This window comes from Muntiacus reevesi, chromosome 1 (assembly GCF_963930625.1).
Source record: "Muntiacus reevesi chromosome 1, mMunRee1.1, whole genome shotgun sequence".
Lineage (NCBI taxonomy): Eukaryota > Metazoa > Chordata > Mammalia > Artiodactyla > Cervidae > Muntiacus > Muntiacus reevesi.
Genome location: NC_089249.1, coordinates 182,850,505 through 182,865,722, shown reverse-complemented (window position 1 = coordinate 182,865,722; position 15,218 = coordinate 182,850,505). Strand labels below are relative to the sequence as shown.

The following is a 15,218-nucleotide window of genomic DNA, read 5'->3' as shown; positions in this document are numbered from 1 at the left end:
GCACGCGTGTGTGTGTGAGAGAGAGAGACAGAGAGAGTGTGGGAGACAGAGAAAGACAGGAGCCCAGTGACTCTCCAGTGTTCTCAGTTCCTCTGTCCCTCTCCTCCAGTCCTATTAACTTCCCCCTCCTGACCCACCTGTGTCTTTCAGGGGCTGGTCTCCAGACCAGCTCCAAGTCATCCCCAGCCTCTTCAGTGACTTCCCTGACCACTACTCTCAGCCCCAGAGACATCTCTAGCCCCAAGGCTGCCACGCTGGCCTCACCAACCTTTCTTCCTGTCAGGCAACAGATCCATGGACCTTCAGCCTCTGTCTCCTCTTTCTCCTCCTCCTCCTCCGTCTGCATCCTTCCAACAACTGCTAAAGCTCTGAGAATGTTTGCAGGATGGGCGGGTCAGCAGGAACTGCATCGGTGTGTGCTTGTGTCTTAGATGGTCTGAGAGACTGTGGTCATGGTGGTGGTGTGGCGGACTGCCCTGGGACCTCACCATTTCCTGCTGGAATGTGAAACTCCAGGGCAAAGGTATCCCCAAGTGGGACCTTGTCGTTGTGTGACCCATGTACCAGCATGCGCACGAGCAGGGATGGTGAGCTCAGATCTCAGAGTCATTGCTGCCCACCCCAGTCCTTCTGTGGTGCTCCTCCCTCTGCTCTGAGGCTAACTTTGCTCATTTCCAAGCATCTTTTAAATGTCCCTTTTCCAGGAAGGACTAACACCCTCAGACCTACTCTAGTTGTATTAAATTGATTTCTGTGCTATGATTTGCTGTGGCTGTACCGCAGTAAGCAACATGTGGTGGCCTTTCTGTGCTCCTTCCCCTTCAGAAGATTTGCTGCCCCAGTGAGAGAGGGCTCCAGTTCTGACTCCAGAGCCTGGCAAGACAGGAAGCCCATCAGTAGGGGAGCACGTACATGTTCCCTTTCCCCCAGACACACCACAGTTGCTGGATTAGAGGAAAAGCAAGCCCACTTCTCAAGCTGAACAGGCTATCTTCCCACTTAACTGAACACCTTCAGTCTTTGGTGACAGGACAACCCGTGTGAACCCCAAAGTGGACCCAGTTAAGCACGCGCAAAGCTGCTTAGCTGGTCGAGAATTAACTCTTTTTTTTCTTTCTCTTTCAGTGGTTGATATCACAGCAAGTATCCTTTCCTTCGTACTATTCCCTTTAAGGAAAGCTCCTTCTAAATAAAAACATGTGTTACAAACTTGAATTCTGCTTATAATGCAGACTTTGGGTGTGGGCTTTGCCCACAGATTCCCTGGAGCATCCCTTCAGACCAGCGGCTTCTCCCTGCGTGCTGTGCTCCTCTTCGTGCCCCAGCGTCTGGCGCCACACCAGCCAGCAGCAAGCTCAGGGATTACTGGGGGAATACGTGAACTTGAGATTTTAGAGCAGACGGGGATGTGCCCCGCCAGCCAGCCTCTGCAGTGTAAGAATGCTGAACTGTGGCCCTTTTAAACTGACCATTTTATAGTGTCTCTACTTCCTTAACAAGACATCACTAGATCCCACAGTTTGAAGATGTTAAGTTTGAAGCAGCGAGTCTTCTGTCCGAGTTATACTGTCAAGAGGTAAGAGCATGTAAAGGTTTCTGAAAGCAAACGCCCTCTCCCTGTAGTGAAGGCACAGTGGCAGATTGGGACTCACAGGAGTGGATTCCCTTCTGGCTTTTAAGACTTTGCATAATCTTCCTGTCTTCCACACCTGGTGCTGGTGATGAACAGGGAGGCCTGGTGTGCTGCAGTCCATCGGGTCACAGAGTCGGACACGACTGAGCGGCTGAGCTGAACTGACCACCGGGTACAGGGCAGCCATGGATGACCACTCGCTGACAACGGCTAGCAGAGTCTTTTTCTACTGAGCACTGTTGGAAAGCAGCCTGGTTCCTGGGCTGAAGATGATTAATTCCTGAACAAGTTCACATAGTTTAACTGAAGCTGGTTTCTGATCTCAAGTGTAACTGAAAGTTGCCTTTCTCTACTTTGAGCGGTGACTCTTGTTTCACGCCCCTGTCCCCTCACTCTGGTTACAGTTCAGAAAAGATTGTAATTGTTATCAATTTTGACTGTTCAGGAATTTGAACTAAAGCTACTTTCAATTTAGTTGAATAGGGAATTATTTTAACATCAATGCAAAAAACTTCCCAGCCGGTGAGGCTAATAAAATATCTTTTCTTCTTAAATTAAGCAAATCCTTTGGTAAATGTGTCTGGGAATGGCCTTCTGGGTCCACAGCTGCTGCAGAGGAATCCAGCTTGTTTTTTCCTCCTTAAACGTGACTGTCTCCTTTCAGAATTCCGTGGACGCAGCAAAGCCGCTGCTGCGGAAAGCCATCCAGATCTCCCAGCAGACCCCGTACTGGCACTGCCGCCTGCTCTTCCAGCTCGCTGTGCGTACTGTGGGCCTGACCAGATGCCTGGGTGCCGGTTGGGTGGGCGGCTCTCTGGGCTGGGCCTTCCTGGCTGCAGTGGAGGAGCCTGCAGGCCAGGTAGACTCATTGGAGATGCCTCTCCATCCTGGCTCTGCCCATACCGCCCTATCTCTGGCCAGCTCCCAGCCTCCTCTGACCCTGGCACGGCCTGCCCCCAGCCACTTCTTGCCAGCCCTCCGTGATGAAGCCCCATCACGTGCCTGTGCACACAGTGGGGCCTGGGCTGCCAGTGTCACCTGCTCCTGGGGGAACCTCTCAATGCCAGGAGGATTTGGCTCAGAGGGTCCCTTGCTGAGGAGAGCTCACCTAGCCTGAGTGGCTACCTTCTCTCCAGGCACCCTCCTGCCCCCCACGTGCACTGCCCTCCTGGAATCCTTCCATGGCTTCTGTGCCTTTCAGCAGAGGAGGGAGCAGGCGGGGCACAGAGTCACTTGGCTCAGGTCACAGAGCAAGTGGGTGCGGTGAGTGGAGCCCAGGCTCTCACTGGAGGCCCCACAGGCGTCCCTGCCTCTCGGCCTGCATTTGAAACCCCCACAGCCCCTCACCCCTGAAGGAGGCCTTTCTTGTTTGCGGCTCCTCTGGCCGCTCCCCTGTGGCTGGCTCCTGGAGGCGGCCTGCAAAGCATGCAGATGTGTAGCGCAGCCCTCGGGGGTCTGAGCCCGCTGGCATTCCTGCTGGCTCTCTGCGCCGTTGAGCTGGAGGCGAGGCGGGGTTCTGTGCCCAGAGCAACTAGTGTTGGCGAGGCAGCATGCTTAATCTAGCTCAGAACGGATACTGAGGCAGTTTTGCTTATGTGGGGAGGTTTTGTGTAACTTGCTTGCAAGGTAGCAGGTCAGACACGGCAAGTCTGGTGGTTTGAAAGTGAGGGTCATTGCTCTTTTTCCTTCTCTCAGCAACTGCACACACTTGAGAAGGACCTGGTGTCGGCCTGCGACCTCCTGGGTGTGGGAGCCGAGTACGCCCGGGTGGTGGGATCTGAGTACACACGGTAGGCCCCCTCTCCTTAGGCCCTTTCTTCGCTCACTTGGAAAAGTTTGGCCACCTTGTTCCTGGACAGCAAATAGAAATGGCACTTCAGCGTGAAACGATGACCACCCTTATTCATAGTAAGCGACATGCAAATTCAGGCAGCCCAGAGATGCTTTTGCCGCATCGATTCATGAAGTAAGAAGTTGTTGAGTTGACTGTGAGGGTGAGGGGCAGCTGGCATTCTCAGCACTGTGAGCACTTGCATATTTCTAGCATCTCTCAAATAAAAAGTGCTCGTGAATTTGCTGGGCTGATCCGCTTACTGGTGGGATGTGAGAGTGGTCCTTGTAGATACTGTGGGCAGCATGGTTGGCAGCCAGTGTCCCCACTCAGCACACCCGGGAGTGTTTAGGTATATAATAGGAGACAGAGTAAGAGGACATTTGTGTCAAAGACTGGACATAGGTTCATATTATGCATGAAGCTGCTTAAACTACCTGGAGGCTAGTGCCCTGGGGTTGGGGTCGGGTCAGAGGCCACCAGTGCCTCACCGTGTGCCCTCTTAGAGGGCCTGCAATCTCTTTTTACCCCGAAGAGAAGAATCCTCTGTAGTAGAATTCCAGACTCCTGGTAGCAGTGCTATTACTCTGTTGTGTGTGTGTGGGGATTGTGAAAAATTCTGTAACACAGACTCTAAGCTTGTCCCATGGGCTCATTGGGACAGAACAGTTCCTAAGTCTATTCTCTTGAGTTCTGGACTTGCAAGTGCTCACAGGGGTCCACACAGCTCCCCGCAGACTTGCATCCCTCTGCCGCCCTGCCCTGGGATGGACACTCACACGGTCTGGCCTGTGCGCCTGGCCCACGTTGTCCTCCTCACGCTGCAGCCGTTACTGGGTTTGGGGTGACACTCAGCGACTTGCAGGGCATGGGGATGGCCACACACTGCACATGTTCACAAGTGTCTTCAAGACAGGCCTCTGTACCACTGTGGGCAGATAACTGAGTGGGCCTCACCAGGGCATGGCGCCTACAGGTCTCCTGACACAGAACTTCTGATCTCAGAGGTAAGGCCTAGTGAGGTGATAATATGGGAACCTTGATGGACCTTAGATTTCATCACTCAGACAGGAGACCCTCGGGTGTCCAATGCTGTGAGGTAACAACAAAGAATGACAGGTGGCCGGGAGTGTAGACATCTCTCTGTGTGACTGGGACCCCCGTGCCCTCAGTCTCCTCACCTGGAACCATGCCCACTTGATGGGGTGTCAGCTACAGCACCTCAGGACCCTGCAGAGACTGGCGGGGCAGAGACTGGCGGGACAGAGACTTAGGTGTTGAGCAAACTGGGACCTGCAGGCTCTGCATGCCTGCAGCCCCACAGCTGGCCGTAAAAGCAGCGGTCCCTGGTGGCCACTGGGCCACCAGGGAAGTCCTCACTCCATGCTTTCTTGAGCCCCTGTTTCTGCCTTTTGAGTTTTTGACCCTCATGAGTGCCTAAATGAGAAAAAAGTTAAAGGAAAATATAACGAAATAGAGCATGCCTATTGGCCAGGGTCCATTGTCATCCATCTAACTGCCCCAGGGGTTAGATCCCTGTGAATGTTGAGGTGTCCGTCATCCTCGGGGTTGCCTGGACCTCCCAGACCTGACTCCCCTCTCTTTTCCAGGGCACTGTTCCTGCTCAGCAAAGGGATGGTAAGTGGAGGCTGGGCAGGGTAAGGTGTGGTGGACATGAGCTTGGGTTCCTAGGGTCTGCCAGGGCTTCGCCTGCTTGCCATGTCATGGTCCATCAGTTGCCCAGACCCTCACGCATGGCAGGTAACCCTGAGAGGCAGACCCTGTCCCCCATCCCCCAGCTGGATTCAGAGACAAAGCTCCGAGTCCAGGTTGTGGGATTTGTGCTGACGGAGGAGCCGCCTCGGCTGGAGCTGCCTGGACTTGGGTTCCAGCCTGGCTTTGTGCCCTCCCTTTGAGGTGCCAGCAGTTGCACAGTGCATGGGCAGGTGGGCGGCAGCCCTGTGCACCAGGAGAGTCCCCAGCGCATGCACCTCTCCCCACAGCTGCTGCTGATGGAGCGCAAGCTGCAGGAAGTCCACCCACTGCTGACCCTCTGTGGACAGATAGTTGAGAACTGGCAAGGGAACCCCATCCAGAAAGAGTCTCTGCGTGTCTTCTTCCTGGTGCTCCAGGTGACCCACTACCTGGATGCTGGGCAGGTGTGTACTGCCTCCCACGTGATGGCCGCTGGGGAACAGGCAGGTGGTGGATGGGCCTCTGACTGAGAAAGCAGTTCTGGGATTGCCTCCTGTCCCTCCCCACTGGCCACACTTCCTTGGTTCCCCCACCCACACCCAGCTTTGCCTGTTGGACTGAGCACTTCACTCAGCAGATAGAAACAGAGCAGACTCTTACAGGGTGCTGACAGCTGTGGAGATGGCCTGTAGGGCCTTGGGATGGGGCAAGGCCGACAGGACCTGGCTAGTTGCCACTGTGGGGACCTGCCTCTTAAGGGTGTTGGCACTTGATAGGAGCAGATAGGTGGTCAGCTGTGCAGTGCTGTCTGCCTGCTGCAGGTAAAGAGCGTGAAGCCATGCCTGAAGCAGCTGCAGCAGTGTATTCAGACCATCTCCACACTGCACGATGACGAGATCCTACCCAGCAACCCCGCTGACCTCTTCCACTGGCTGCCCAAGGAGCACATGTGCGTGCTTGTCTACCTGGTGAGTCCCTGCAGGGGCCGGAGCCTGACGGCCCAGGTGAGAGAGGAGAGGGCCTCGGTGACCACCACCATCTGACCTTGTCACCAGGTGACGGTGATGCACTCCATGCAAGCAGGCTACCTAGAGAAGGCGCAGAAGTACACGGACAAGGCCCTCATGCAGCTGGAGAAGCTCAAGAGTAAGTCAGGCTCTGTGGGGCCCAGTGGGTCAGTAGCCCCCTGGTGGACAGCCCGCCCATCGCTGCCAGTGCTGGGCCTGGAGGACTTTGAAAGACTGCAGCATGGGTCTCCACCCCATGGGTCTTGTACCCCAGTTGGCAGATAGGGATGATCAGGTTCAGGCGGAGCCATGCCAAACCTGGACGGGATCCTTGCTCCCCAGGGAGGTTGGGTGAGTACTTGTAGCATCTCTGTCCTATCGCCCTCACTGCACAGATAAGTCATGAGGGTTAGTGGGGCTCCACCGGAACCTGCAGGGACAGCAGTGCTCAGCTGAAAAAGGCGGTGGCTGCTTTTGCTGTCTGTTATCAGTACTGTAATGTGGATTGTGCTCAGGGTGAGATCGGAATTGAAACTTGGCTGACAGCAGATCCTCTGGGGGTCCTAGGTTCTCCTAGGTGCTTGACTAATCCATCCTGGGTAATTGAGGACCTTTGATTAGTGGGAACCCAGAGCCCCATGTGTCCCTGGCTGGCTTGTGCCCCGTTCACCCTATTCACTCCCTGCGCCCTTGTCAGTGCTGCTGGGGAGGAGCCAGAGAGCCAAATTTCGCAGGAACTGTTCTTTTCTTTCAGATGAGTTGGGAAAGTGCTGTCTGGTTCCAGTGTGAGCACAGCCTCTTGGAACAACCAGAAGCTGTGGTGTCGTTCCCCCCCCCCCCCCACTGTTGTCTGAGACTTGTTGCACAGTCTCCCAGGCAGCCTCAGCATTTCTAGAACCTGTGGTGCCCAGCGTGCCCTTGAGCACTCAGCTGGGTCGGGACAGGGGTGCAGGTTGAGGGTGGAAGACAGATCCCTTTAAGAATTTCTTGCTCTTAAAATACTCTGGTCACCAAAACCTGGCTATGAACCTGGTTCCTCACCTGGACAGGGAGATGGAACCCCTTGCTTGAGAGTGCTGTGGGCACCAAGTAAGGTGACAGATTGGGTGCTAGGCCAGTGCCTGGCAGAGCAAGTGGGCTCAGACTCAGGTAGCTAGCTGAGGGGCTGGTGCGGCAGGAGGGCTCGAAGCCCGCAGGAGGCAGGCGCGAGGGTCAGTGTCTCCTCAGTGGTCTCCTTCTCCCGCACCTCGAGGGCTCACGCCTGCCTCTTGCCCCTAGTGCTCGACTGCAGCCCCATTCTGTCCTCCTTCCAAGTGATCCTGCTGGAGCACATCATCATGTGCCGGCTCGTCACAGGTCACAAGGCCACCGCGCTGCAGGAGGTAGGCCGCCGGGGGCCACGTGCACACAGGGCAGGGAGGCTGGGGGGGCCGTTTGAATTTGCTGGGTCCTCAGGGTGTCACTTGGGAGAACGTAACCTGGTCATCCATGAGCCTTAATGGACATAATCAGAGGTTTTTACCTAAAAGTTTTTATGCCCAAGGAACGTGGGGTCTGGAGTTTTCGAGTCTGCTGATGGCAGTTCTAGCACTCCTCCTGCCCAATGATTGTAATCCTTGATGCCCACCTTCCTGAGAGGGCATGGGGACCTTGATAAGGATGTAGGTACTATGTGACTAAGACACAGGTTGCCAAGGGAGGAGGCGGAGAACCAGACAAGGGTCAACATCATTACAGTGGGCACAGCTGCTGGGATTTTATGCCCAGGTTAGACTGGGCAGTATATGGGTACCCCCACTGGCTTTGGGGGCCTCTTCTCAATGCTGCCAGGGCCCTGGGTCCCACATTAAAGTGATGTCAGACATGCTCTCCCTGCAGATCTCCCAGGTCTGTCAACTGTGCCAGCAGTCGCCCCGGCTCTTCTCCAACCACGCCGCACAGCTGCATACACTGCTGGTGAGTGCGTGAGAGCTGCCCACCCCCAGCCCCACCCCTGTGAGTAACCCTGTGATCAACACCCCAGGCAGGACTTCATTCCTGCCTTCCCCGTGGACTTCATTCTGACAAGCGTCTCATCAAGTCCAAGTTGACTCAGGTCCCAGGAGGCAGGAATAATGAAGCCTGCCATCTTGCTCAGATACAGCTGGCTCGGTCGAGTCTCTTGTTAGGCTCACCCAGGTGCAGCTGTGTGGCCCTAGGCAGGCTGCATGTGGCTCTGAGCCCTGGGCACTGTTTTCTCCTAGGGCCTGTACTGTGTCTCTGTCAACTGCATGGACAACGCCGAAGCCCAGTTCACCACAGCTTTGCGGGTAAGGTGCCGGACCTCACTTTATGGGGCAGGAGGTGCTTCTCAGTAAGGAGTCGGGACAGCAGCCACACAAACTGTGGTCAATGGGTGACTCAGCAGCATCTAGCCTGGTGCTGCGTTTATCCAGGGCTTCCTTTGTCAGGCCTTGTGCTGCCTGGGTACGGACAGGCCAGCACTGGCAGCAGAGCCTGATGCAGCATAGCTGTGGGCACGGGGGCTCCTGGCCACGCTGGGGTGGGGCTTCCCCAGCTAACTCAGGAGGGCAGCTAACTCAAGAAAGTTGTCTTGAGCCAGGCATCTGCTGGACATGCCCTGGTTAGCCACTTTGACTGAGGATTCCCAGTCCTCCCAGTGGTCCACCAGGTGATGTTGACTTGTGTCCCAGCTACTTGGGCCCTGGTGCCGCTCACGCCAGTGGTGCTGAGACCTCCCCTCATTGCCTGTGGCCCTCTGAAGGTCTTAGACACACTTGCATCCCACTTCCTACACAAGTTGCTGCTGCTGCTTTGTTTCAACATCAAAATTCCCAGCAGATGGTGTGTGCCACCAGGGGTCCTGTCCACCAACCTGGGGGGGACGTGGTACAACCAGAACTTGGATCCAGACCCCTCATGACACCAAACATATTTCCTGTGGTCCTGTGACAAACATTGGAGCATCTTTGCTCAGATCAGACAGCCCTCTGGATCTCCTTGGCTCCTGCCAGGGTCCTCGAGGTGGTGTCTGTGCTTCGTAGACACTCTCGGCTTCTTACACAGTTGCACTCGCTGAGCCCCGTTTAGAATGCTCAGCCCCACAAGGTCTGAGCAGTGCTCAAACCACTTAGATTGGTTCCTCTCATGGCCATTCTCGTTCCCCCCATGGCCATTCTCGTTCCCCCAGAAAAACTGGGGACGGCAGTCTGTCTACCACCAGCCATTAGCAGAGGAACCAGCAAGCATGCTCCTCTGCTGTGTTTACACACACTGGCGTCCTGGGGTGACCACCTGAGGTGTGGGGACGGGGCACTCAGGTGCTCAGACTGAGCAAACTGTGGCGTGTTCTGAGGACAGGCTCTGGGGTGGCTGGCTGCGCTTTTCTGTTTCCTGAGTTTCCTATAATGCAGATGATTGTTTTATAATGACAAGAACTAACAATTTTGTTGTCCTTAGGTTCAGGAGGCAGGGGTGTGTATGTGTGTTTGGAATAAAAAGAGTAAGAAGATTCCAAACGCTGTTGTGGAGCGTTTGGGTGGCTCTGATGCCGCCAAGCGACCCCCAAGTGACATGACTGCGCCCAGCCTGGCCCCCTAATGCCCTGTGTCTCCCATATTCCAGCTCACCAATCACCAGGAGCTGTGGGCCTTCATCGTGACCAACCTGGCGAGTGTGTATATACGGGAAGGAAATAGACACCAAGAGGTAGTAGGTGACATGCTTCATGTTTGGTATCCTTTCTTTCAACTCTTACTTGGAGGGGGGTGTGTGGGAAGTGTGGTCCTGGGCACCAGCAAATCTCTTGACCCTAGGGTATTTGTCTTCCAAGAAAGTGTCCCACTGGGTGGAGCATGGGTGTGACTGGGGAGAGGCCAAGTCTAAGACAGAAACGTTTCCATAGCAAATTAACACTTCTCTCTACTGAAAACTCACCAAGCATTGAATCCCTTGGGGAAAAAAGAAAATTTCTTCTACCCTCAGCTATCTGTTCTGGCTGTCTGTTGGTGAGGCCTCTTGGCTCAGTTACGAGGAATGACACCTTGGGTCCTGTCTGCATCAGGCCTCTAGGTGTTCTGGTGCCCCAGCCTGCTGGAGCAGGGAGGCGGGCGCCAGAGCTTGCCCCCCAGGATAAGTACCTCCCACTAGGTTTCCCGTGTGACACCCCCTTAGCCCTGCCATTTCCCTCCAGCCTGGAGCCCTCTGGAGTGTCTCAGATCAGCCACTTGTCTCTACGCCTGTGACCTTCATTTTGTAGTTCAGGCCACTCTCGTCTCTTGGCTACAAAGAGAGATGGCCCTGTACTCAGCTGATGTCACACATAATTGGTTGGTTTGAATGCTTTGGGCAGAAAGCCCAGTCCAGCTGCTCCAGTGGCCTGAGAGCACAGCAGGGTAGGGTCCTGAGGGCCTGATGTGATCTTGGTGGGTCTCAGAGGAGTTTGGCTCCCTTTGTCTCACCTCCACCCCCACCACAGTGTTTGCCTCCTGAAGGGACTATGGGGGTACTGGGCACAGCCACAGCCCGCTTCAGCCCTCATCCCCCAACCCGCCTTCCCCTCCATACATCAGCCAAAGGGAGCTTAAGATGTCAGCAGCGTTGCAGGTTCTGTCCCTCCCGGCAGGTTGCACTCAGGCATGGGGTTTGAGGTACGGGCATATGCCATGAGACTGGATTAGGAAGTTGCAGGCAGCCCTAGTCATTTACTGGAATACTGGGGCCAGACCTTCTCATTTTTAGAAATGCAGAGTTATCCTAACTTGCAGACGTTTCTTTCACAGCTGTACAGTTTGCTGGAGAGGATCAATCCAGACCACAGCTTCCCTGTCAGGTAGGCAGCCCCAGGCCCCAAGTCCCACTTTACCAACTGTCTTATGCTTTCTCTGCTCTTGAGGTAGTGTGAGCGTCTGTGGGGCCCCAGACTGCCTATGTACCCCAACACCTCCCATCCTCCCACTCAGTCCCCATTTGTAAATCTGCTGCTTTCATTAAAACTCACTAAGGTGTGATGCTCCACTCTCCCCTCAGCTCACACTGCCTCCGAGCAGCGGCTTTCTACGTGCGTGGGCTCTTCTCCTTCTTCCAGGGACGCTATAACGAGGCCAAGTAAGTACTGGAGAGGGCAGGTGGCCCTGTACCTGGCACCGCTCGATGTTTCTCTTCCCCCAACAGCACGTGCCCAGGCCCCCTGTTCCTGCCCTCCCCACCATCCCCCAGGTGGTCTCTGCTCAGGGCCCCAAGGCCACTGCTGCCTTTTCTTCCCCGAAAGCCCTCCCAGTGGGGCCTGAGCATCTCTTCTTCTCACGAAGGCGTTTTCTGCGGGAAACCCTGAAGATGTCCAATGCAGAGGACCTGAATCGGCTCACAGCCTGCTCCCTCGTGCTCCTAGGTCACATCTTCTATGTGTTGGGAAACCATAGGGTGAGTGTCAGGGGCCAGGCTGAGGGGCATAGGGCCAGGGTGGTGCTCAGTGGGGTGGAGGTGGGTGAGGGGAGCACCTAGCCAAGTGCCTCCATCCCGTCCCCTGCAGTGATCCTATCTCAGTGACCTCTTACCCCCATAACCCCTCACCCGCACCCCGCTGCTCCCTGAGGCTCAGACAGCCTGGGCAGGCAGGGCTGAGGGACCTTTGAGTTCCTGAAGGGCGCACCTCCGTGGCAGGCAGGGCCAGTGTTGGCCTCTGGCAGTTGTCAGGCAAGGCCCAGGGCTCAGTGGGGCTAGAGCTGCTCAGACTGCCCAGAGCCGGCGAGGCTGAGGGCAGGGCCCCTCCCCTGTGTTAGTATGTGGGGCTGAGAGGTGCGTCCTCTCAACCACAATCGCAGGGATTCCACCTCTCCCTGTCACACGCAGTATCCTCAGGGCGCCCTGTGTTTACCCTCACCAGCCGTGTCCCCCTGCGCCTGGTCCCCACCCATGCCATCTGGTCTCGGGTGGGATCAGTTGACTTCTCAGTGTCTCCATCTGGGGGTGTATGAACATCTCACCTACCCCAACCCATTGACCTTACAAGCTCTTTAATTTTTTAAGAATATGTTTGTCAGTATAAAAGATGCTATGGTTATCCTAGAAAGTCTGAGAAGCAAAGGAGAAAATCCTCACGTGTCTTGTGTCTTCCAGCTCTTTTCATTGCCTGCCTCTGTCCAAGCCTAAGTTTTATCAGGCTGTTTTATAATTTTATATCTGGTCTTTCTCTGCACCACTGTGTTGGGGCTTTTTTTTAATGGCACTGAGAATTTTTAACTGGCATCAGTTCAGTGATACAGCTGAACTCACTTTAGCTGTTTTCAGGACAGGGAGCACAGGCCTGTGAAGTTTTATCTGATCAAACCCCAGAGTTTCTAAAGAAGGAGCGTTTTTAATGAGCCTAGTGCCTCCCCCCACCCCAGTCAGTGACAGGCGTTTGGCGAGGCTCGCATGCCCTGCAGCTGTGTCCTGAACCCTGGCAGGACCAGGACCCTGAAAGGGGTCAGCAGTGGGTCCTTCCTTCTGAGCGTGGCTGCGCTCCTCCTAGAGCACCTTGTCGTGGTACTCAGTGGCCTCAGGGCACATCCCGGGGTTGGGCAGGGATGAGGGGCTCAACATGATACCCCCCTGAGTTCAGGCTGCCCGCCTTGTGTCTCGGTGCAGTGGTGGTGATTACCTCACTGCCAGCTGAGGAGTTTAATGTCACACAGCCCCAGACTGCGGACCCAGGCTCAGCACCTAGACCTCGCTGATGCTTGTTTGTCCAGAAGCTTCCAGAAGCCACCTTCAGTGGGGCAGGGTGGGCAGAGCAGCTCTTTAGCTACAGCTTCTGGTGTGGGGGGGTGGGGGTGGGGGCAGTCCCGGAGCAAATGACAGAGCTTATTTGGAAACTTCTCTTGCTGCCATCAAGAGCCCCCAAAGCCAGGCACCACCTCAAGCAGCACTAGATCTATGGGAGAAACTGCCTGCCCTGGGCCTGCCAGGCCACATCATACTTGGGCATTAAAGTTTGTGGGTGGCCTCATGCAGGACCCCTCTCAGGATAACACCAGTCTTCACACCCAGGATCTGCGGAAACCGAGCTGTCGTGGGGAATTGGAGCCAAGGGGACTCTCCCTCCCAGCAGCTCCCTCTCGGCCCCAGGCCTGGAAGAGGAGACTAGTTTTTCCTGTTCTGCATTCTGAGGTCTTAGGAGGCCTTGGTTCAATTTTGAAAATTTTTTTGATACCCACCTGGAGCTCATCTTGGAGGTGCTGGCCAGGGTGGGCAGCATGACGTCACTGGGCTTTTGTGTCTGTGGAGGCGCACCCCACACAACTGTGGCTGTGTGGGACCGGGGCCTCAGGAGTTGGTTTAGAGGATTTATGTGTCTCTGGGCTACATGCCAAGTGTCCCCCCCACACACACTGCACGTGGTTGCCACATGAGGAGCTCTCCCAGTGTCACCCTGATCCCAACATTCAGGCCAGTAGGCTATGGATCCTGTACTGGGTGGAGTCATTGCAGAGTCAAGGATGGGTGTTTATAGCCCCCAGCAGCTTTCACTCAGCTCATCCTGAGGGTTGAGGGATGGTGCTGTTGCAGCTGCATTGTGGAGTCAGGGTTCAAGGGTGAACACATGCTGGTGCCCCACAGCCCCATGTGTCTGAGGTGGCCTTCCACAGGAGCAGGCTCGTATGTAGAAAAACAAAATTCTTTTCTCTTTTGACCAATAGTCCTAATTGCTCCCACCAGGACAGACTGCTGCCTCTTTCCAGCCCTGAGACCCCTGAATCTGTATTTATTTTTAAATTTAATTGTGTTTATTTATTCATTTTTGGCTACATTGAATCTTCGTTGCTGTGCACAGGCTTTCTCTAGTTGCAGCAAGCGGGCTTCCTGTTACGGTGGTGTCTCATTGCAGAGCATAGGCTATCAGGCCCATGGGCTCAATAGTTATAACTCCTGGGCTCCAGAGGGCAGGTTCAACTGTTGTGGCATGGGCTTAGCTGCCTCGTGGCATATAGGATCCTCTCAGACCAGAGATTGAACCTGTGTCCTCTGCATTGGCAGGCAGATTCTTAACCACTGGATCACCAGGGAAGCCCCTGAATCTGTATTTTTAATCGGCTCCTGAGATGGGTCCAGGGCTGCCTGCCACCAGTGCCTTTTTCTTTGGTTAGAAAGACAAAGGTACATAGAGTCGCCCGTGACTGTGCCCCAGCAGGGAGGCACATGCAGAGTCGAGGAGTGGGAGCTGTTTCTTTTCCCCCAAGGTAGTTGGGGAGTACTTTCAGAGAGGGTCATTTGAGATAGACTGTGTAATAGGAGTAGGTATGTGCCAGGCAGCGGGAGGTCTCGGGTGGGCCCAAGCTGTCCCTGCCCCCAGTCCCCGCGCCACCACCCCACCCCTGACTCTGCTGCCGTTTTTGGTCAACAGGAGAGTAACAACATGGTGGTGCCCGCCATGCAGCTGGCCAGCAAGATCCCAGACATGTCAGTGCAGCTGTGGTCATCGGCCCTGCTGAGAGGTGAGGAAGAGGTTGGGGCTTCCGGGCAGGGCAGAAGTCTAGAGGGTCCTAGGCCTGCTGGGCCTCTGCTTTAGACTGGGCTTCTGCAGGCCACAACCCCAGTTCTAACACAGTCACAGGCTTCTCGAAAGGCTCTTTTTGAGGTCAGTGGGCTCATTTGTGCAGTGAATCTACACAGTCTGATTCTGACTCTTTGGGACCCACAAGGCAGTTCTTGGCATCTGATTGGGCAGTGAACCCTGGCACTTGGCCTCAGTCTCCTCCCCATGAATGGGGACAGCAGTCCTCCGTATCCAGCAGAACAAGCCAGGGTGCTCTGGGCACAGAGAGGGTGCTCAGCAGGTGTCACTGCTGCTCCACCATTTACAGATTGTGAAACCAGGGTCCACAGACTCACCCAGGGTCCTGGCGAGGAGGTAGAGGGCCAACTGTTCTCATCTGCAGTGGACTTGGTGCACTCATTCCGCCTTCCTGCCAGAAGTGAACACTAGGTGCCCTGCTCCCTGCAGGCTCCTGGGTGCCCACAAGCTGGCCAGGAAATCCATGGGAGAGCCACATCCAAGGGAGCCCAAAGGACT

The 15,218-nt window shown here is 55.2% G+C and overlaps 1 protein-coding gene across 2 annotated transcripts in view; it reads left to right on the top strand.

The window, feature by feature from the left end:
• Positions 1-15,218, top strand: part of MAU2 (MAU2 sister chromatid cohesion factor) — a 34,319-nt gene that overhangs the window by 15,589 nt on the left and 3,512 nt on the right. The window contains exons 2-17 of one of the 2 annotated variants that reach the window (XM_065917349.1): positions 1,126-1,143; positions 1,511-1,576; positions 2,298-2,393; positions 3,329-3,423; positions 5,075-5,102; positions 5,468-5,623; positions 5,981-6,127; positions 6,215-6,305; positions 7,445-7,548; positions 8,045-8,122; positions 8,410-8,475; positions 9,791-9,874; positions 10,948-10,997; positions 11,195-11,272; positions 11,476-11,587; positions 14,550-14,640. In XM_065917349.1, the coding sequence (XP_065773421.1) occupies positions 1,126-1,143; positions 1,511-1,576; positions 2,298-2,393; positions 3,329-3,423; positions 5,075-5,102; positions 5,468-5,623; positions 5,981-6,127; positions 6,215-6,305; positions 7,445-7,548; positions 8,045-8,122; positions 8,410-8,475; positions 9,791-9,874; positions 10,948-10,997; positions 11,195-11,272; positions 11,476-11,587; positions 14,550-14,640 (1,360 nt within the window). Of the gene's footprint in view, positions 1-1,125; positions 1,144-1,510; positions 1,577-2,297; positions 2,394-3,328; positions 3,424-5,074; positions 5,103-5,467; positions 5,624-5,980; positions 6,128-6,214; positions 6,306-7,444; positions 7,549-8,044; positions 8,123-8,409; positions 8,476-9,790; positions 9,878-10,947; positions 10,998-11,194; positions 11,273-11,475; positions 11,588-14,549; positions 14,641-15,218 lie in introns of both variants that reach the window. The other variant, XM_065917348.1, reaches the window with a different exon arrangement.